Raw genomic sequence first — 22,198 nt, forward strand, 5'->3', positions numbered from 1 at the left:
GTTTTAGTCCTCTCTTACAAAGATGAACTGGCACTAGGAGGTAAAATTACTGGCTCAAAGTAGAATTCCTCTTGTCTTCCCTGCAGTTATGTATCCACAGAGTGAATTTTATTAAGATATGTATATGTCTGAGTTGTTTTTCTCTACAAAGTAGTTGCTTTCTTTTTTTTAATCAAGAAAGTGGGGAGCCACATCTGATGGGGTTCAGAGGATATTTCTGGTTCTGCACTCAGCAGTCTCTCCCTGGCTGACTCTGGGAACGATATCAGGGATCAAACCCAGTTCAGTCGCATAGAAAGCAAGTTCCTTACCCACTGTACTATATTTCCACCCCTCGTAGTTTTATATACATATATATATATATATTTTTGTAAATTGGCAAACTTGGAGGAAAGGGGATGGAGCAGAGCTCGTGGTGACTAGTTTCCCCCCCAAATTCTGCTTCTATGTTCCTAGGGGAGAGTGTGTAATTGTTGACTATGGCCATAAGGGGGCAGCAGATATAGCACTCTGCAACCTCAGCTTTAAGAGAGGTGAGTTTATGATATATATATAGGGGTGGCCAATAAGGGGGAGTTTCTGTACGCGGGTATTTACATGTGTAAATTAATATGAATGTAATTACTTTTAAATGTAAATTGATGTTAATGTAAATTAATCTCAGTTATTTATTTCCCTTGTTTTATGAATTGGGAAGGCAGTGAGGGTATTTTTACTAGAGGTAAAGCATTTATTGTGTATTATTTCATTCATTTTACTTTGACTTTACTGAGTACATATGATCATGTTTCATTTTTCCTTTACAAGTAAAGAAGCAAATTTAACCATGGAGCTCGCCTTTGTTTCTAGCTTAGAGTAGTGGATTCTGTAGTACTATTCTCCCGTTGTTCATCGATTTGCTCAAGTGGGCCCAGTAACATCTCTGTCATGAGACTTGTTGTTACTGTGTTTGGTATATTCAATACGTCATGGATAGCTTGCCAGGCTTTGCCGTGCAGGTGAAATACTCTCGGTAGCTTGCCAGGCTCTCCGAGAGGTGCGGAGGAATCGAACCCGGCTTGGCCGGGCTGGCTGCGCGCAAGGCAAACGCCCTACCACTGTGCTAATGCTCCAGCCCTATGATCCCTTGTACTTGTGTGTGTGTGTGTGTGTGTGTGTGTGTGTGAGAGAGAGAGAGAGAGAGAGAGAGAGAGAGAGAGAGAGAGTTCCTTCTGGGATGCTAGAGTGGAGTGCTACACAGTAGGTTTGAGAGACAATGCCAATTTGTCTCCCAAAGTGCTTGTAGTAAGCATATGTTACTGATGTGAACAAAAACTAATTCTTTTTTTTGTTTGTTTTTTTGGGTCACACCCAGCAATGCACAGGGTTTACTCCTGGCTCTGCACTCAGGAATTACCCATGGCAGTGCTCAGGGGATCATATGGGATGCTGGGAATTGAACCCGGGTTGGCGGCGTGCTACTGCTCCAGCCCCAATAATTCTTTTTTTTAATGTAGGAGTACTGCTATTTATTCAGCCATTGATTAAGCTGATTGAATTGGTCATGAACTTGACATTACTTTTTTTAAATTCAGAATGTTAATTTTATTATTATTTATTATTTTTAATCACTGAAATACAGTTACAAAGCTTTCCTGTTTCCTGTTTGAGTTTCAGTCATATAATGATCAATCACCCAATCTTCCACCAGTGCACATCTTCCACTACCAAGGTCCCCAGTATCCCCCCACCATCCCACCTCTCCCACTGCCTGTATGGCAGACAATCTCCCCTGTGCTCTCTTTTGTATTGCTTGTTATGAATAGCATAAGAAGTCCCGTGGCTGCAAGAGTGGCCATGTGCTCCTGGAATTCTAAAATTTTAGATAATTGGGGTCTGGAAAAATCTCTGCAATGAGCTGCTCACTTTCGGAGATTCCTTTTGTGTGTCTCTGGATCATGGTCATTAAGGAGCTTAAGCAGCAGCCAGAGACAGTTTGTGGGCATGACCTCCAGGGTCCCATGGGGATGAGGGATGAAAGGCACTGGCTCATCCCCTATCCCATGTGGCCTGGAGTTTATTATCACTGAACCTGAGTATCTGCACTTCTCACTGGATTCTGGAAGTTGACGGCCGCCAATGGGTTTTTAGGGGACAGGTAGAGGGATGATGCCTGCCCTCATCTGAGGCATCCCGGTGAAGTCTGTCTGGCTTAAACTCCAGAGGCATCTCTGCAGTGAGCTGCTCGGTTCAGAGATTCTTTTGTGTGTCTTTGGATCATGGCCTTTGTTTCCATCTTTTCCAGGGACATAAACTATCGGCATATGTTCTGCAGGGCGTGCCTGCTCACCCACATTGCACCATGCCAGACCCAACTGTGGCTTTTGATCTCTTTCGAGATTTATGGGTCTCTGAAATCACTTCACTTGTAATCACTTGTCATATCGTTGTCCCGTCGCTTTGCCCTTGCAGGCGCCAGTAATGTCTCCATTTGTCCCTGTCATGTAGCCCGATGATGTCTGCTTGCTCTAGGAACACAAAGAGCATCATCAGGGTCTTAACAAAGAAGTCCAACCATCTTGTAGGTGGGCGACCAGGTGTTCTTTTGATGTCCCGTGGAATCCAGTGGGTAACGGCTCTAGTCCAGTGGTCGTCTCCAAATCACATTACATGTCTGGCCCATCTGATTTTCGACACCTTGGCAAACAAGGCAGCATCTCTGATCTTTGATCGTCGATGGAGGTCACAACTCCGGATTCCTTCTCTCATTTGATGAAGCGTAGCTCCAAGTATAGCTCTTTCAATTCCTCTTGGGGTGACCCAAACAGCGTTCTCATCCTGTTTTCATAGGGCCAGGTCTCTGAGGCATATGTTAGTGCAGGAAAACAGTGGAGTCAACAAGATGTGCCTGGAGCTGGAGGTTTTTTGTCCTCTTAACCACTTCTTCAATGCTCTTAAAGGCATTCCATGCCACTTTCTTCCTCCTCTGCAGCTCAGGTGCCAGGTCGTTCGTCATGTTGAGTTCTCAACCTAGGTACATGTAACTGCTGCATTCAGAGATGTTCATTCTGTTGAGAGCAAATGGAACATTAGGGACTAGTCCACTTCTCATGAACATTGTCTTCATGAGATTCAGCTGCAGACCAGATTTTCCACACTCATGGTCGAAGTCGGCCAGCATTCGTGCCGCTTGGCTGATGTTTGGTGTTATTAGAATGATGCCATCAGCGAAGTGGAGGTGGTGTAGTTGCCAACTGTCTATCGTCACTCCCATTTCTTCCCATTCCAGTTGTTGCATGATGTTCTCGAGGGTGGCACTGAAGAGTTTCGGTGAAATCGTATCATCCTGCTGAACCCCTCTCTTTACGTTGATGATCACTTCTTTGTAGAATGGTGAGATCCTGGTGGTGAATCCATTAATACAGCTCATGGAGGATACTGTTGTACTGCATTTGAACATCCTGTTTGGGTAGATCTTCAGTGACTACTTCAGTCTCAACAGAATCAAAGCCTTCTTTAAATCTATGAATGTTAGACAGAGCGGCATCTTGAACTCTTGCAAAACCTCAGTGAGCTTGGTCACTGTGTGGATATGGTCGATATCCAAGTTCTTCACTCAGGTCTCTGAAAAAAGGTCAATAAATGAGCTTGTATAGCTGAGCCAGAGATAATTTGTAAGTGTGGCTCCCACATACCTAACTTGGCTGTTTAATTTCTTGGTCAACTTGGCCTCAAGTTGTTGGGGTCCGGCCAAAGGTACGATGGCAATTTTGGGATATCTGGAAGTCTGAAGGCACCATCAGGCTGCTGATGCACTTGCCCTGCAGGTACAGGTTGACCTGCTGGCAGCACCATACCCCCTGAAAAGAACTCTTATGGATACACATACCTGCCAAAGTTTCAGACTTGTGAATTTTTGTCAATCAGGTGGGTGTGGAATATCTTATTGTGACCTGAATTTGTCTTTGCCTGATTAATAAGAAGGTTGATGTGATCTCAGGAATCCCAACACTAGTACCACTAAGATAGCAGTCATTATGTGGGGTTGTGCCAAGAATTGAACTTCCAGACTACAACCTGCAAGGCACCTTCCCACTGAGCCACATCTCCAGACCCTAGCTTTTCTCACTGATGTATAGAAGTTCCTTAGTGTGTTTATAAATTATATCATGCTACTTTGAGAGATGACTTTTCATTTTTTTTTTCTTTTTGGGTCACACCGGTGATGCACAGGGGTTACTCCTGGTCGTGCTCAGAGGACCATATGGGATGTTGGGGATCAAACTTGTGGCTGCTGCATGCAAGGCAAGTGCCCTACCCACTGTGCTATTGCTCCAGCTCCACTTTTCATTTCTTATATTTAAAAAAAAATAGTTGCTTCCCCAGCAGTGTTTAGTGGCACAAGGGGATAGTTCTGGAAACACCTGACTTGACATTATAGAGTGTTGGCTCAGTGTTTGGGCCTGGTGGTGCTTCGGCTAACCAGGTGTTATTTTGAGAACATTATGGTACCAAGGATCAAACTTAGAATCTGACCCCTGTTGAGCATGTGTGCCACCACTTTTTAAAATTTGTTTTTGGGCAACACAGAGCAACTACAACTAGCTCTGTGCATGGCCTTGCTTAGTGGGGTCACCTGATCACTTAATCACTTGACTTCCCATTAATCGGTGATTTGCTCGAGCGGGCGCCAGTAACGTCTCCATTTGTCCCTGTCGCGTGCTAGTGTAGCCCAATGGCGTCTGTTCGTTCTAGGAACATAAAGAGCCTTAAACCGATCGTTCATGGTCTTGATGAAGAAGTCTAACCATCTGATAAGTGGGCGGCCACGCGGTCTTTTGACATCCCGTGGAATCCAGTCAGTAATGGCTCTAGTCCAGTGGTCATCTCTAAATCTCATTACGTGACCAGCCCATCTGTTTTTTGATGCCTTGGCGTGCCTGATTCTTGATCATCGACGGAGGTCAGAACTCCGGATTCTTTCTCTCATTTAAGTGAAACGTGATATTCCAAGCATAGCTCTTTCAATTCCTCTTTGGGAGACCCAAATAGCATTCTCATCCTGTTTGCGTAGGGCCCAGATCTCTGAGGCATATGTTGATGCAGGAAGAACAGTGGAATCAAAGAGATGTGCCCGGAGCCGGAGGTTCTTCATCCTCTTAGCTATTTCTTCGACGCTCTTGAAGGCGTTCCAAGCCGCTCTCTTCCTCCTGCGCAGATTGGGTGCCAGGTCATTTGTCATGTTGACTTCTCGACCTAGGTACACATAACTGTTGCATTCGGAGATGGTCATTCCGTTGAGAGCAAATGGAGTGTCAGGAATGAGACTGTTTCTCATAAATATTGTCTTCGTAAGATTCAGCTGTAGTCTGGCCTTTCCACACTCACAGTTGAAGTCGGCCAGCATTTGTGCTGCTTGGCTAATGTTTGGTGTTATTAAAGCAATGTCATCAGCAAAGCGGAGGTGGTGTAGTTGCCGACCATCTATCTTCACTCCCATTCCTTCCCATTCCAGTTGTCGCATGATGTTCTCGAGGGTGGCACTGAAGAGTTTTGGTGAAATGGTATCACCCTGCCGAACCCCTCTCTTGACATCAATGATTACTTCTTTGTAGAATGGTGAGATCCTGGTAGTGAATCTGTAATATAGCTCACGGAGGATCCTGATGTATTGAGTTTTAATGCCCTGATTGACTAGGGCTTCAATGACCGCTTCCTTCTCAACAAAATCAAAGGCCTTCTTTAAATCAATGAACGTTAGACAGAGCGGCATCTTGAACTCCTGAGAAACCTCGATAAGCTTGGTTATCATGTGGATATGGTCAATGGTGCTGAATCCTTTGCGGAACCCGGCTTGCTCTCATGGTTGTCCTTCATCTAGTATTCTGCTAATCCTATTCAGGATGATTCGAGTGAACAACTTGTAGATGACAGACAATAGGCATATCGGGCTTGGTGGGGTACTATGTGGTATCCAAGCTGAGGACTGAACCCAGGCTTCCTGCATACACAAAACATGTGACACCATCACTTGGAACTATCTTCCAGGTTCTGTCTTCACTTTGTATGGTATTTTTAATTTTTTGGGGGGGTGTGTGTTTTAGGCATACCCAACAGTGCTCAGTGCTTAGGGAACCAAATGTGGTACTAGGGAACAAGCCTAGGTAAACTACATGCAAGGCAAGCGCCTCTACACACTGTATTCTCTTCAGATTCTAAAAAAAATGTGAAAACAAATAACTTTGTTTGGGAGTCACACCCAGTGTTGCTCAGTTTTTCTCCTGGCTCTGTGCTCAGGGATCACTCCCAGTTGTTCTCAGGAAACCATGTGCTCTGCAGAGCACATGCAGTTCTTGGGAACTGAGCCAAGGTTAGCTGCATGTAGAGCAAATGTTTACCTCCTGTATATATCTCTGTCCTTGAACAACATCTTTCTAAATAACTATGGGTTAAAACACACAAAACACACACACGCAGACACACACAGGGCAACAAAAACCAAAAAGCCAGAGAGGTGCTCCACGATAGAGCTCTTTCCTTACATGTGTGAGGCCCCATGTTCTACTCCCCGTATTACAAAATAGTAAATAAATACAATCCCCCAAGGAATTTTAAAAATATAGAAAATTAAGTATACTGTTGCCAACTGAAGACCTCCGGTTCCAGCCATAGCCATGCTTAAGACCACTCTCCACATGTTCGGACAAGCCTCATGCATGAAGGAACTGGCAGAGGAACCAAGGTGTGCGGGACCCGGGGTGTAGATCTCTAAGCCTGCTCGGATTGGGACTGGGCCTCCTCCACCCAGATCCCCCATCTTCCAGTATGTAGGCATTACACCCACCAACTGCCCCCGGCGCCCATGTAATCCCATCAACAGCCAAGACCCAGAGACTATAAAACCCAGCTCCCGGAAGCGTGACATCTTATTATCTAGTTCTTACTCTGGAGATCCTGGCAGGCTACCAAAAGTATCCTGCCCACATGGTAGAGTCTAGCAAACTCCCCGTGGCATATTCAATATGCCAAAAACCAGTAGCAATGATGGGTCTCATTCTCCTGACCCTGAAAGAGCCTTGAATGTGGCACTTTCTAAAATCTCAGGGCTAGGACGAAGGAGACGTTACTGGTGCCTGCTCGAGGAAATCGGTGAACAACAGGATGACAGTGATACAGTGAAAAAATAACTGAGTAGTAGTCTATTGTATAAGTGTACCACAATTTCTTTATCAATCCCATATGGAAGGGCACTTCAGGAGCATCCAAATTTTATTTTAGCTATTATCGACAATGCATAATGCATTGTGGTAGACACAACTTGTGTGTATTTATTATTTAGTTATTAGTTTGGGGGACTCACATAACAATGCCCCCAGGGTTACTCTTGGATCTGTACTCAGGAATTATTCCTGATGGTGTTCCGGGGACCATATGAAATGCTGGAGATTGAACCAGGTAGGACACATGCAAGGCAAACACTCAACTCGCTGTACTTTCGCTCCGGTCCTCTTGTGTTTATTTTTGTATTCTTCGGATAGATACTCAGAAGTGGGGTTGCTGGATCATATGGTAGCTTTGTCATTATTTTTGTATAGGATCTTCCCCAGCTGACATTACTTTGGCAGTGCTCAGAGGACCATACAATGCCAGGCAACAAGTCTGAGCCTTTTGCATGCAAGACATGCACTTTACCCCTTTAAACTATCTCCCAGTTTTTGTATTTAGGTGCTGCCACAGCTTCTCCTCCCCCTCCTCCACTTTTTCCTTCTCTTTTCCTCCTCATCTTCTTTTGAATGCAGGACATGTGTGTTACTGCAGAGCTACATACCTGGAATGTGTCTGCTACTGAGCTACATACTTTACTCCCCTATATTCAGCTTTTTTAAGGAAAGTTCATAATGTTGTCTAAAGTGCTTCTAACAACCTATAGTCCTACCATTTTATGCTTGTATTATTATTTTTTGGTTTTGGAACCATAACCGTTGGGTGCTCAAAGTTTACTACTGGTTCTGTGCTCAGGATCACTCCTGGTGGGGTTTAGGGGATCATATGTGGTGCCAGGGATTTAATCTAGGTCAGTTGTGTGTAAAGCAAGTGTCTTACCCACTGTACTATCTCTTCAACCCACCCATTTTATTCTTGTTTTTTTGTTTTTGGGCTACATCCAGCAGTGCTCAGAGTACAGAGCCAGGAGTAGTCCCTCAGCATTGCCAGGAGTGGCCCAAATCCCCATCTCACAAAAATAATGATATTAGTTGATGGTTTTTGTGGGTCACATGTGCTGGGCACCATAGAATTTCACACTGGCTTCATCTGACCCTTCCATCCCTATAAGGGAGGAGAAGATGTCTTCCCCACTCTGTAGAAAGTAGATCTGAACATAAAATCTGGAAATAGTCCAAGAGGTCAGAATTGGGGAGTGATTAAAACTTTGGGGTGCCTCCCAAAAGAGTGCTTTTGGTGACCAGCAATTCTAGACAGGCCTGGCAGTTTACTGTTCTGTTTGAGTAGTTCTCAGGGATCATCAGAGCAAGTGGTTCTTGAGTTGATTAAAGGGTCTCAGCATAGAACTAGGGGCCCAACACATGAAAGTATATGCCCTACAGTGGGGAGAGTACTTGCCTTGAAAGTGGCTGATCCAGGTACCATCTCTAGCATCACATATGGTTCTCTGAGCACTGCCAAGAGTGATTCCTGAGTGCAGAGCCAGAAGTAAGCCCTGAGCACCCCCAAACAAAAACAATAAATAAAATTTAAAAAGAGCGTATATGATTCAGCCGAAGAGAAGGACAACATGGAGGGCGGGATCCACAGATCCCGAAGGAAAAAAAAAAAACAGGTTCCAAAAAGAGCCGAGATCATCGGGAAGTCCCAGATGGGGTAGGTACCGCATCCCACCTCCCCCAGATGGAACCCCGGTAACCAGAAGCCTCTACAAGCACAGCTCGAGTATGCGGGAACTAGGACTTTTCCTCAAAACCGCGTGGCCGCTTATGCGGCTGCGCGACATCTCTCTATATACAAAGTGATCCATGGGAAGTAAACCACCCAACGTTTCTCTCTGAAAATCATAGTTAAGTTTGGAGCACGGCCACAGCCCCAGAAACACAAGGACTTAATGCAGAACCCAGCAGCTTGGAGCAGAAAAGTGAACGGACTATGCATTAATCCAGGCCATCATGTCTGCCTGGAAGAGAAAGGGTGTTGCCCCAGTCGCCTTCTCCTCTCTGGAAAGAAAGATGGCGGCCGCATGGGAGCCTTGTGGACAGCAGGTATGAGCCGGGGGAGTGGGGGCGACTAAAACCTCATGGGAAGGGGGCATTTCGGTCCGCCCTTCATGCCCTACCGAGGTCACCAGTTGCCCCCCACGAGCGGCTCTCCAGCATGGCCACAGCCCCAGAAACACAAGGACTTAATGCAGAACCCAGCAGCTTGGAGCAGAAAAGTGAACGGACTATGCATTAATCCAGGCCATCATGTCTGCCCGGAGGGGAAAGGGTGTTGGTCCCTTCTGCCCTCCTCCCTCTGGAAAGAAAGATGGCGGCCACATGGGAGCCTTGTGGACAGCAGGTATGAGCCGGGGGTGTGGAGGCGACTAAAACCTCATGGGAAGGGGGGCGTCCCAGTCCGTCCTTCAGGCCCTACTGAGGTCACCAGTTGCCCCCCACGAGCGGCTCTCCAGCATGGCCACGGCCCCAGAAGCACAAGGACTTAATGCAGAACCCGGCAGCTTGGAGCAGAAAAGTGAACGGACTATGCGTTAATCCAGGCCATCAGGTCTGTCCAGAGGGGAAAGGGTGTTGCCCCAGTTGCCTTCTCTTCTCTGGAAAGAAAGATGGCGGCCACATGGGAGACTTGTGGACAGCAGGTATGAGCCGGGAGTGTGGGGGCGACTAAAACCTCATGGGAAGGGGGACGTTTCGGTCTGCCCTTCACGCCCTACCGAGGCCACCAGTTGCCCCCCACTAGTGGCTCTCCAGCACGGCCACGACTCCAGAGCACAGAAACCAATTTCTTAACTATCTGACTTTCAGTAGAAATACTTCCAGGGTCAATAAGTAAAATAGCAGAAATCCAAAACCAACATTTAATTCTTGAACCCAGCTGTAGAAAGCAAATCACTTCACAATGCTTTTTCAACATGTCTGATTTGGGGGAGGGGTAAACTCTAAATAATAGTGGTGAATCTTTTATTGAAACAATGAATCTAATCAAAGCAGATAGAGTGTTAACTAGAATTCATCTGCCCCACAGGGACTGGGAGGGGTGGGGGGTGGGGTTTTATTGGGGTTCTTCATGGTAAAAAATAAGTATTGGTAAAGGGAAATGTGTTTGATATTTGCATGACTGAGACCTAAACCTGAAAGCTTTGTAACCTTTCCCATGGTGATTCAATAAATAAAAAAAAAAGAGCGTATATGCTCTAGGCCTATGTATTATCTTCTTGAATCTCTGAATAACATTTTCCCAAATTCTGCCTTTCAGTTTGAATCAACAATGTAAACTTAAAAGGGGTTGGGAGACAGTACAGAGGTTAGGGCACATGCCTAGCAAGTAACCGACAAAGGTGTGATTCACAATATCACATGATCCCTGAGTGTCACCGGGTGCATCCTTGGCCCTCTCCCCTCCCCGTCCACCGGGGTGGCCTGTTATCTTCAGCACTGCAGAGCTAGAGCAGTATCAAACCCCTGTGTGCATGTGTAGAACTGATGGCGTGATTGGCTAATAATTGCCCTGGGGGACCCTGGACCTCTTGAGCATTGCTTGGAGGATGCCCCCGCACCAAATAAAAGAAAGGGAAAGAATACAGGGACTGGGGATGTGTCTGAGGCTAAGAATTCCTGGCATTCGTGCACACATAGTTTGATCTCAGGAATGGCCCACAGCACCACATGGATCCTGATCTTGCTGTTGTGACCCTCAGCATCACAAGTGTACCACCTCCAGTGGGCACTGTCACCCAGTGTGTGAGCACCACTATCCAGCTATCACAGCAACAACAAAGAAGGAAGGGATAAGTAACCAGAATCCTGCGTTTTTCTCAGAGTAGGCATTTAATTTCATGAATCCCCCAATAAACATCAACAATAATGACCTAAGATCCAGCTATTTTTTTCCCATTTGATACATGAGGAAACATCAGGAGGATGAAATCTCATCTTGGGTCAGACAGCTGGCTTCTCAGACCTGAGATGAGATTAATTTAATCATGCTGCCCCTTCACGTGGCTCCATAGGCGCTACAGCAGCTGCAATTTGGGCTCTTCACCCACCACCTGTGAGATTAACCGGGTGGGGAGGTGAAGGGGAGGGTTTCATCTGCAGTATCTGGGGGGCACTTTTTGAAGAACTGACAGGATTGGAGACCTCACACCGATACGCCCCCTCATCGGCCCTGGACACAGGCTGGACTGTGAGGGTCATGTTGTCTGCAGACAGCTTCCTGCTCCCTGAGGGCTGCAGAATCTTGTCATTGAGGAACCACTGGATGAAGACCCCAGTGTCTTTCACCAAGCAGGTCAGAAACACAAGGGTGGCACCTTCTGTCGCTGTGGTGTGGGTGGCTTGGATAAGGGGCTCTGCCACTGGGTCTGTGGAGAAAGAGAGCAGGGAGAGATGAGAGTGGCTAGGACCAGGAACAATCTCTACAGCCAGATGTGGCCCCAAAACAAAACAAAAGAGCTAAAATGCATCTAAATTGGAATGATAAGTACAACTGGGTATCTTTGCAGATGGTATGAACACAGGAAACCCTAAGGAAGCCATAAAGTGTTACAATGAATGAATTAAAAAATTTCACTAGATACAGAATTCACATAAAATATCAGTTGTGTCATTATATGTAGCACTGTCCTCCATTGTTCATCAATTTGCTTGAGTGGGCACCAGTAACATCTCCATTGTGAGACTTGTTACTGTTTTTGACACACTGAATATGCCATGGGTAGCTTGCCAGGCTCTGCTATGCGGGCGGGATATTCTTGGTAGCTTGCTGGGCTCTCTGAGAGGGACGGAGGAATCGAACCCGGGTCAGCCACTTGCAAAGCAAATGCCCTACCCGCTGTGCTATCGCTCCAGCCCACGTCACTATATACTAGCAATAATCAGGAAATTTAAAAAACATATGTTATAATGTCAAAAAAAAGTAAACTAGGGGCTGGAGCGATAGTACAGCAGGTAGGGCATTTGCCTTACACATGGCCGATCTGGGTTCAATTCCCAGCATCCCATATGGTGCTCTGAGCACTGCCAGGAGTAATTCCTGAGTGCAGAGCCAGTAGTAACCCCTGTACATCTCCCTGTGTGACCCAAAAAGAAAAAACGTAAACTAGAGGAACAAACTTAGACAATGAGGAAAAGGACTTATACATGCAGATCTATAAAACAAGCTGAAAGAAATATTAATGAAGACAGAAATAGGTGGGTACACAGCCTATGTTCATAAATGGAAAGATTTCATATTGCTAAATAATATTTCTACAGAGATCCACAGACTTATTGCAATTCCTATCAAATGCTAGCAAGTTGCTTTGCAGAAATAGCAACTTCTATATATGTAGAGAATGTCAAAGGAGGACAGATATCCAAAATAATCCTGTAAAAGGACAAGTTGAAGTAACCTAGTTTCAAAACTGCAAAGTTATCATGTTGGAAATAATGTGGTTCTAAAGAGACCAATGGAACAGACAGAAATGGCATAAATAAACCCCTACTTACATGATTCTTCGATTTACAACAAGGTTCCCAGCGTCATTAATAAGGAAATAACCTATTCAATAAGTGGTGCTGGGAAAACTGGTCATTCATATGCAAACCAGGGATGTGACACCCTTTCCTATCCTATCAAGTCAACATAAAAGGAGCATGCAATATGAGTCAAACTCGGAATACCAAGAAGAAAGCTTAGAGGAAGGACAGATTTGAAAGGGCTCAAGAAAAAGTACAGCAGGTCAGGCGCTTGCCTTACTTGCAGCCAACCTGGGTTTTATTTTGCTCATTCTCCCTAGTCCCCTGAGCCTGCAAGAAGTGATTCCCTGAGTGCAGAGTCACGAGGAACTCAGCACTTCCAGCTATGGCCCAAAAACCAAATTCAACCCCCCCCCCCAAAAAAAGAGCTACTTGAAATTGGATTTGTCAATGATATTTGAGACATGACACAAAAATATAGATAGCAATGGAAATAGAAGGTAAATTGGTTACATCAAACTATTTCCATTTTCTTCTGCACATTAAAAGACACAGTCATAGTCAAGGGGCTGGAGTGATAGTCAGCGGGTAGGGCGTCTGCCTTGCATGCAGCTGACCCGAGTTTGATCCCCAGCATCCCATATGGTCCCCCAAGCACTGCCAGGAGTAATTCCTGAGTGCAGAGCCAGGAGTAACCCCTGAGCATTGCTGGGTATGACCCAAAAAGGAAAAAAAAAAGAGACATAGTCAAGAGAGTGATGGATGGGGCTAGAGAGATAGTATAGTGGGTAGGGCACTTGCTTTGCACGTGGCTGACCCAGATATGATCCCCGGCATGTCATATGGTCTCCTGAGCACTGCCAGTAGTGGAGGCTCCTTCCCTCGGAGTACTGGCCCAAGCACATAGGTATTGGACCACCTGATATCAGATGTGACCTGGCCTCAGTCAGTGTGGCCCTGGGCTGAGCCTTGGCTGAGAGCAGCTCAGGACCCACAGGAACCTTTGCTACCCATCAGTCGTCCCAGGACGCCACCCCAACTCTGGATAGGCTCTCCAGGGCCACAAAGTCAGGGAGCCCGGTTGAGGACCTCCCATACTGATCCTCTGTGGGAATCGAGGGCTGCACTTAGGCCAGTATCTGAGTGAGCCCCGCAGTGTCTCTCTCAGGGTTGGGTTCTTGGGTGCAGTGACTGGACCAAGACTGACCTCTCTGCTGGGTGACTCCCCTAGGCAGGCCCTTCTCCCTAACAGGGAAGCCTGCAGGCCCAACTCCAGGAAGAAATGCTGTGTGTCTTTCTTTCCTTTTGCATGTGTCCTGCTCAAATGCTCAAATACTCCAATGGGGGTGGGGGTGGGGGGACTCTGTGTGGGAAAGGGCAACCCTGAAGTGGATTCGTCCCCTTGCCCACCTCCCCTGAAGTCAGAGAGGGGTCACTCACGGTACACATGGAGCTCTTGCTCTCCATATAAGATATCAGTGCTGGCTGTGATGACTTGCAAGCGGTAGATTCCCATGTCGTCCTTGGCGAGGTTCCGGAGCATCAGGGAGCCATTGGAGTACAGGGTCTCTCGGCCACTGTATGCAGGTCCCTCAGTAATAGTTTCTGGATATCTTCTCAACGTTGCAATGGTGTTCATAGATAGGACTTTTCCTTTGTACCAGTCTAAACGTGAAACATTTCCTGGCAGCCCAGAGGCAAGCAGGAGAGCGTTCTTCCCTTCCATAACAGTGGGCGGTACCAATTTCACAGTAATGCCCCAGGCAATGGCATTGGCAGTAGTATTGGCAGTGGCACTATCAGTGACATTGGCAGTGCCAGGCAGGCTCCAGAAAGGTAAGAGTGTGGCTGGAATCAGAGAAAGTCAGAGTATTAGATCTTTAGATTACATTAGACATTATTTAGATTAAACATTAGAAAAGTATGTTCTGAAGGGCTGAAAGATACTATAAGGATTAAGGCATTGCCTTGCAAGTGGTTGACCCAGTTTGATCCCTGGCACCACCAGGAGGGATACCTGACCCCAGAACCACTGGGGTGGCTCAATTCACTCACCTCTTCATCCTTCCACTATTTGAAAAAAATGGGGTGTCTGGGAGACAGCAAATCTTAAGTCCTGTAGGTTTGGTTCAGCAGCAGGATCTTTTTTTATTTTTTTTTCCATACCTGGCAGTTGTTGTGGCTTACTTCTGGCTCTGTGCTTAGTGGGGGGGGGTTGTATGGGGTTCTGGGGATTGGTGTGCAAGGCAAGTGCCGTAACTGCTATATTTGCTATATTCTCATTCTGACGCTGAGCAACTCTTTTTTTTTTTTTTGAGACTGTAAAGTTGGGCTGGAGGATAAGGTGGGTGGTGACGTGGCACAACACCAGCGCTATAACTGGAAAACTTCACAGGGGACTGAGTTTCTGGAATTGTCACAAATGGGTGCACCGCATCCGGTAAAACAGGATCTGATAACCATCAATGGCCCAAGAAAACTAACCAACTAAAATAGCGCCCACTTCTTGGCTCCACCATCTCTGATTTTGTATCAACCCTGTAAATCTTACGCAGCTTTTGCCCTCAGCGTGACTCTGCAGGCCCAATGGAGACCTGTAAACCTCCAGTGCCCCAAGCATATGAGATGCTGGGGATTGAACTTGGGTTGGCCGTGTGCAAGGCAAACGCCCTACCTGCTGTAATATTACTCTGACCCCTTGCTTGGGAGCTCTTAATAAACTCTTGCTGATTTCTATTCATCTGCTTTCCTCTCAATGACTCACTACTGGACCTTACAGAAACCATCATTACTTTTTGTTCTCTGGCATCTTCTCCTTCCCAGGTGTCGCCTCCTTCCTTCCTTCCTGTCCCAGACCCTGCTCACTCGGCCCTGGGGAGATGCCTCCTCCTCCTGCCCTGAGCCCCCACTTCACAGTGGACCCATCCCTGCTGTGCCCCCCTGAACCTTGTCCGTCCCTAACTGCACCTTCTAGATTCCTTGTGGTGCGCCCGTGAGGACAGGGCCCGTGGGACAGCTCCAGCCCTGTGCTGAGTGATGGGGCTCCCAGGTCCACCGCCTGGCTCCCCAAGTCCTGACACGGTGCATGAGGACAGGATTTGAGGCCTCAGTTCCGACTTATCTGCAGAGACTGACCAAGACGCGTCTCATCCTCCGGACAGCTGAGGTTTTCCTGCCCCTCCTGTCACAGCATGAGAATTCCCATGCCAAGCCCCCACCCCGACACTGTTTTGTTCTGTTGTTCGGGCCATACCCGGTGTGCCCAGTGGTGCCTCCTGCACAGGGTTGGAGACCCTGCAGGGTTGGGGGTTGAGCACATGCAAAGATGGTCTTTAGCACTTTGACCTGTCCCCCCAGGCCCTCTTCCCAATCTCACCCTGTCCCCCACCCCCCGTGCTCTCCCCCACGTGCAAAGAGAATACTCTGTCTCCTCTCAGAGTTCTGTGCCCTCAGAAGACTCCAGCTTGTGTCCCTTGCCCACCCCCAGAAAGGTATCCCCTCACCTGCAAGCAGGAGCCCCTTCCAGGGCACACACCCTTTGTGGGCAGGGGCTGAGGGGGGCTCCATGTGTCCACTGCTGCTGGCTCCCACTGGCTGAGAGAAGAGCTGGAACCCAAGGAAGACACTCAGGCATCGCCTGGACAGACAGACCTGTGAGCCCTGGAGCTTCCTCCTCCTGAGCTGAGCTGCTCCCGAGGAGGGGCCTGGTCACATGGTAGGGCCATCTCTGTCCCCTCCTTCCTTCCTCCCCTCTCCCTCTTCAAGCCCTTCTGTCCTGTTTGCACTTTGCTTCCTGGAAAGGGCTGAGACCTCTCCCTCTTCAGCTGGGATTGGACGTACAATACACTTGTGTACACATACATGAGTGCATAAGTGCACACACATGTACACACACCCTGGTTGGGGGGCTCAGTTCTGGGGTGATTGTGTCCAGGTTTCCCCAGATCTCCAGGTGGGTGCACTGCTCCCTGCCTTGCTGCTCTCTCCCCTCTCCTGGATTTTCCCTCCAGAGCTGGAGCCCGGGGTTTCCTCAAAAGTTAATGTCACTTGGTTTAGCCCCTCAGTGGCCAGAAATGACCTCTGACACTTTATAAAGGTGGTGCATGTCCAGGGGAGGCCTTAAAATGCTATAGCAGCTACAGGGAACAGGGACCCTACCAGGTAAGACCATGATGTGTGTGTGGGGGGGACCCTGTCCTGTGTTGGGGTCTTCTGTGACCCTGAAAAGTGTGGGTTACAGCTGACAGGTGTGGGAACCAGAGAGTGTGTATCTACCTGGCCCTCAGGGGGTTCAGAGTCAAGCTGAGCATACATCTGAAGAGCCTCTGTCAGACGGGTAAGAAAGACTACTGGATTTTCATTTGGGTCCTGAGATATTTCCCTTAGCTTGTCATGATAGCCATATGAGCCGCAGCATGTGTGCCCGTGACTGACCACTGGATAAAGTGGTCGCCATTGGTGCTCTCCCAGAGGCTGGCATCTGTGGCATCCTGATAGACCTGCCTTCCAGCATCAACACCCAGAGGCATATCTGATCAGCGAGGCATGTCTGCTCATTATGTTCCTGACCAGCCCGATAAATACGGTCCAGTTCATTCGCAATTAGCGTGGAGGATAATGGGAATATCATGCCAAGCGGGATCACATACCTCTGTTCAATAGTGGAATTCCTTAATACATGAGGTAGGCAGGGGCTGGAGCAATAGTACAGCGGGTAGGGTGTTTGCCTTGCACGCGGCCATCCTGGGTTTAATTCCCAGCATCCATATAGTCCCCTGAGCACCTCCAGGAGTAATTCCTGAGTGCAGAGCCAGGAGTAACCCCTGTGCATCACCGGGTGTGACCCAAAAAAGCAATAATAATAATATATATGTGAGGTAGGCAGCAGCAGGGGCAGCAAGGGTGAGGGAGGTTAGAGGTGGGCAGCAAAGAAGATGGCAGGAGAGGAGAGCGGGTAGGCAGTGTAGGAGGTGACAGTGGAGAGAACTGGATGTGGTGGCAGCTTCAGCATGTGGGGCATGGGACCTGGCTGTGGTGAGACTCCCCCACAGTTGCTAGGGTAAGTGAAGAGGTTGGTTCAGGTGAGGGTAGATGAGAAGAAAGTGTCGGTGGGGGTACACCGAGGACCTGGGAGAAGCGCCTTCCAGGGTAAGGGGTGGAGGAGCGGTCAGTGGAAGAGGAGGGAGAATGGGTTCAGGAGGTCCAAGTCATCCTCCAGAGTTGGTGGAGAGTTGGGAGGGGTCTTAGGGGTGTCATGAGCAAGGAGACCTTGGAAAGTGTGTGGGGTCTTGAGGGGAGAGGGGTGGGAGCGCAGGAGAAGGAAAGCCTGGACGTAAGGGACTTCTGCCCATTTATTGTTATGTTGTCAGTACGTGTTTAGGCTGGTCAATGTGGGATGCTCAGAAGTTCTGTTTCTGGGCCAATGGGTACCTTCATTCAATGGATACGGGTTGACTATCTGGGACTAATTTTTGGGCCTTAAGGGATGCCAGGAGACAATCCAGTAGGATAGAGGGGTCTGTTTCAGAATTTTAGCTGCCCGTAATGTTCTTAGGGCTCAGCAGTGAGAGCCTTTTGGACAGAGATCCAGTATCATGGTCCTTTTGCAAAGGGACCCAGAAAATGGGCGTGTCAGCAAGACAGTAAGGCGAGGATGTCTCCCTGTCCTTTTGTTGCCTGAATGGTGGGATGTTCTGAACTCTGGTGGGGAGAGGGGAATGGCAAGCATCCTTAGCCAAATCTGGACTCTGGTTGGGGAGTGCGGACAGGGTGACCCTGACGTGAGCTCATGGTTTATAGTCAAGGTGTCTGGACAGCACCACAGGGACCAAAGGAAATCTCTGAACAGCAATGGAACTTACCGAAAGTGGGACTGGTGGATGGATGTGAGGCACCTGTAAGGATAAGATAGATGTACAGAGATATAAAGGGGGTCTGGGGTGGGGGAGGAATACACAGCAGAGAACCAGGTCCTATTTCTGCCTGAAGAGGATTAGTGCCAAGGTGAGGCCCAGATCAAGGGACTGGAGATAGTAGGTAGAGCACTTGCCTGGCTTGTGACTGATCTGGGTTCGATCTCAGCACCTACATGGTCCCGGGAGTCCTGCCAGGAGTAATTCCTCAGTGCAGAATCAGAAGTAAGTGCCCAGTAGCGCTGGGGCCACCAAGATCACACCCTGCAGTGTTCAGGGGTCACCAGGGCTACAGCTGGCATTGCTGGTGGAGGCATGTGGTGCCATGGTCAAACTTGGGATCCTTGCATGCATGCCACACACCGCAGCCCTTTCAGCCCGTTCCAGGGTCCAGGGATAAATGACCTGGATAGCGAAGGGGACCTGAGATTTTCCTTCCTCTCCCGTGAGCTTCAGTCCTCCGCTGACCGAGCCCCTCTCCCCACCCTTTCCTGCTCCCCTCTCCTTTCCCCTCATACTCACACAGAAGCCCCAGGCCCCCTCTCAGAGCCTGAGTTCCCAGGAGACCCCACGAGTCTCTCTTCTCCCTCTCTCCTGCCTATCCCGGGAGGGGTGGGGGGATTGGAGGCCTTCTCTGGTCCCCAAGAAACTGGCCTGTTATGGAGCTGAAGGAGCTACTGTTCCACTGATTTCTGGGTGCCCTTTATTTTCTTCTGGTGGTGTCCCAAGCAACTTGGTAGGGGGCAGGGGCAGGGCAAGTCACTCTTGGAAATGGTTGATCAAGTCATTGTAGGTCACATCCCTTTACAAACATCTGAAAGAGTATTGCGTGTGAGAAAGGGAAGGAAAGGGAAGGGAAGGTGGGTTTTTTTTTTTTTTTTGGCTTTTTGGGTCATACTCAGTGACGTTCAGGGGTTACTCCTGACTCTGCACTCAGGAATCACTCCTGGCGGTGCTGGGGGACCAGATAAGATGCAGGTCAGCTGCATGCAAGGCAAATGCCCTACCTGCTGTACTATCTCCCTGGCCCCAAAGGGAAGTTTTCTAGGCCTTTTTTGTTCTGTTTTGTTTTGTTTTGTTTTGTTTTGGGGTCACACCCAGTGGTGCTTAGGAGCCACCCCTAGCTCTGTGCCGGGGCAACCATATGGTGCTGGGACTCAAACCTGGGCCTCTTACATGTAGATCAGCCCTTCAAGTGGTCCCTCTGGTCCTGTAAATGCCTTTTTTAGATTGTCATTGAAAAACACCATCTTTAGGGGCCGGAGTAATAGTACAACAGGGAAAGTGCTTGCCTTGTGTGCACCCAACCCAGGTTCAATCTCTGGGACCCCACATGGTACCCTGAGCACTGCCAGGAGGGACTCCTGAGTCCAGAGCCAGGAGTAACCCATGAGCATCTTTGGGTGTACCCCCCAAAAAAATCCCATCACATATAAACAAGTAAAAGGAGTACTATTGGGGAGGCCCCCCAATTAAACCTAGAATTACTGTACAATCCCTGTAGTTCTCCTTCAGAGCTGTCACTTTCACTGTCACTATCATCCCATTGATCTTCGAATTACTAGAGTGGGCGACAGTAATGTCTCTATTCCTTCCAGCCCTGAGATTTTAGCAACCTCTTCTTACTCGTTTTTTCCCAATGATTGAAGGCTCTTTCAGGGTCAGGGGAATGAGACCTGTTGTTGTTACTGTATTTGGCATACCGAATATGCTACAGTGACTTTGCCAGGCTCTGACTTCCGGGCGGGATACTCTTGGTAGTTGACCGAGCTCTCCGAGAGGCATATATTTATATGTTTTTCTCTATGATTTATTGTCTACTGTCTGAACCCCATCAGATATGGTGTATTAATTGTGGAAAATGGGTAGGAAGTGTCTTATAATGTACGGCTGCACCGTCCGGAAAGTAGCCTGGAGCGTGGTGGTGGTTGGGTAGTGGAGGTTGGCTGCCGGGGCTGGAACCCTTGGGCTGGGGAGGGCTCTTATCTGCCCCACAGCCTGGCACAGAGTCATTCAGAGCATACACTCAAAATTTTGATTTTTGTACACCCATATTAGAGTTCAGGGGGCTCATTCTTCTGCCCTTTTGGCTATTACACAGTCAAAAAATTTACCTCAGACTCATTGGGAGCAAAGACTTAACCCAGTGATATACATATGGAGAAACTGGGCTGGAGAGATAGTACAGCAGGGAGGGCGTTTGCCTTGCATGTGGCCAACCTTGGTTTGATCCCCAACACCCCATATAGTCCCCCAAGCTCTATCAGGAATAACTCTTCAGTACAGACCCAGGAGTAATCCCTGAGCACTGCCAGGTGTGGCCCCAAACAAACAAACAATACATATGGAGAATCTGCATGGTTGTAAATCCTGAAGCACGTGGGACAAATCAAGGGGTTACAGCTGGGCAAATGAATAGTATAGGGACTTGGGGTATCCAGAAAAGGGAAGAGAAACCCCTGAGACAAAGTGAGGGGACTTAGACTGGCACTGAGCAGAGTGCCTGCCGAAGGCAGCTTTTCTAGGTAAGCAAGCATAGCTTTGGGCCTGAGAGATAGCACAGGGCTAAGGCACTTGCCTTGCATGCAGATGACATTGTTTTTATCCTGGCACAGCATATTGTCTCCCAAGCACCGCTGGGAATGATCTCCGAGCACAGAATCAGGAATAGCCCCTGAGCACTGCTATATGTGCCCCAACCCCTGAAGAAAAGCAAAAGGTTATTCTGATACTGTCCATAAAGCTAGCTAATCTGTGTTCTTTTTGTTGGGGGGCATTTGGGACCATACCTGGAAGTACTTGGGTATCATTCCCAATACCACTCAGGGGGCCGTGTGGAGTCAGGGATTGAGTCCCAGGCTCACTGGGTTTTTGAGTTATTTTCTCTGCTCCCTGATCTACCTTTTTTATGGCTGGAGTAACAGATGCTACCCCCACCTTGGCTCTAATGCCAAGGGGACATGTCTTAGGAAGAAGTTCACTCTAGAAGTCTTGGAAGAAGTCTGGATATGGAGAAGCTGGTCCCATGCCATGTTCTCAGCAATGTTCTTCACAATATTCAAAAGGTAGGAACAACCCACGGTCTGCATGCGTGGATGTATGGATGGTAGGTGAAGGGTAGATGGGATGGGTGAGTGGATGGATGAACGGATGAATTAATGGGTGGGTGGATCAATGAAGATGAATGGGTAGGTGTGGATGGATGGATGAATGGGTGGGTGGATGGATGGATGAATAGGTGGGTGGACGGATGGATGGAGAAATGGGTGGATGGATGGGTAGATGGATGGATGAATGGGTGGGTGGATGGATGAATGGGTGGGTGGATGGATAGATGGGTGGATAGATGGGTGGATGGATGGATAGATGGGTGGATGGATGAATGGGAGGTGGATGGTGGGTGAAGGTAGGGTGGGATGATGGGTGAATGTATGGATGGGTAAATGGGTGGGTGGATAGGTGGAGGAATGGTTGAATGGAATTAGGGAAGGGTTGGAAGGGCGGATGATGGGTGGGTGGATGAATGAGTAGGAGTTTGGATGAGAGACCAGAGATGAAGAAAGGGAAAGTATGGGAGCATGCAATGTAGTAGAAGTCAACCTCCAAAAGGCAGGAAGT

General features: G+C 48.1%; 1 protein-coding gene across 1 annotated transcript; it reads right to left on the reverse strand.

The window, feature by feature from the left end:
- Positions 1–11,246: 11,246 nt before the first annotated feature.
- Positions 11,247–16,235, reverse strand: CEACAM21 (CEA cell adhesion molecule 21). The gene is made up of 3 exons (XM_056135628.1): positions 16,172–16,235; positions 14,109–14,516; positions 11,247–11,572 (listed from the first exon to the last, which is right to left on the reverse strand). Exons 1-3 carry the CDS (start codon positions 16,233–16,235, stop codon positions 11,247–11,249), a joined length of 798 nt encoding a protein of 265 aa, XP_055991603.1.
- Between the last annotated feature and the right edge of the window lie 5,963 nt (positions 16,236–22,198).

The sequence above is a fragment of the Sorex fumeus genome, unplaced genomic scaffold (genome assembly GCF_029834395.1).
Source record: "Sorex fumeus unplaced genomic scaffold, SorFum_2.1 ptg000122l, whole genome shotgun sequence".
Classification (NCBI taxonomy): Eukaryota; Metazoa; Chordata; class Mammalia; order Eulipotyphla; family Soricidae; genus Sorex; species Sorex fumeus.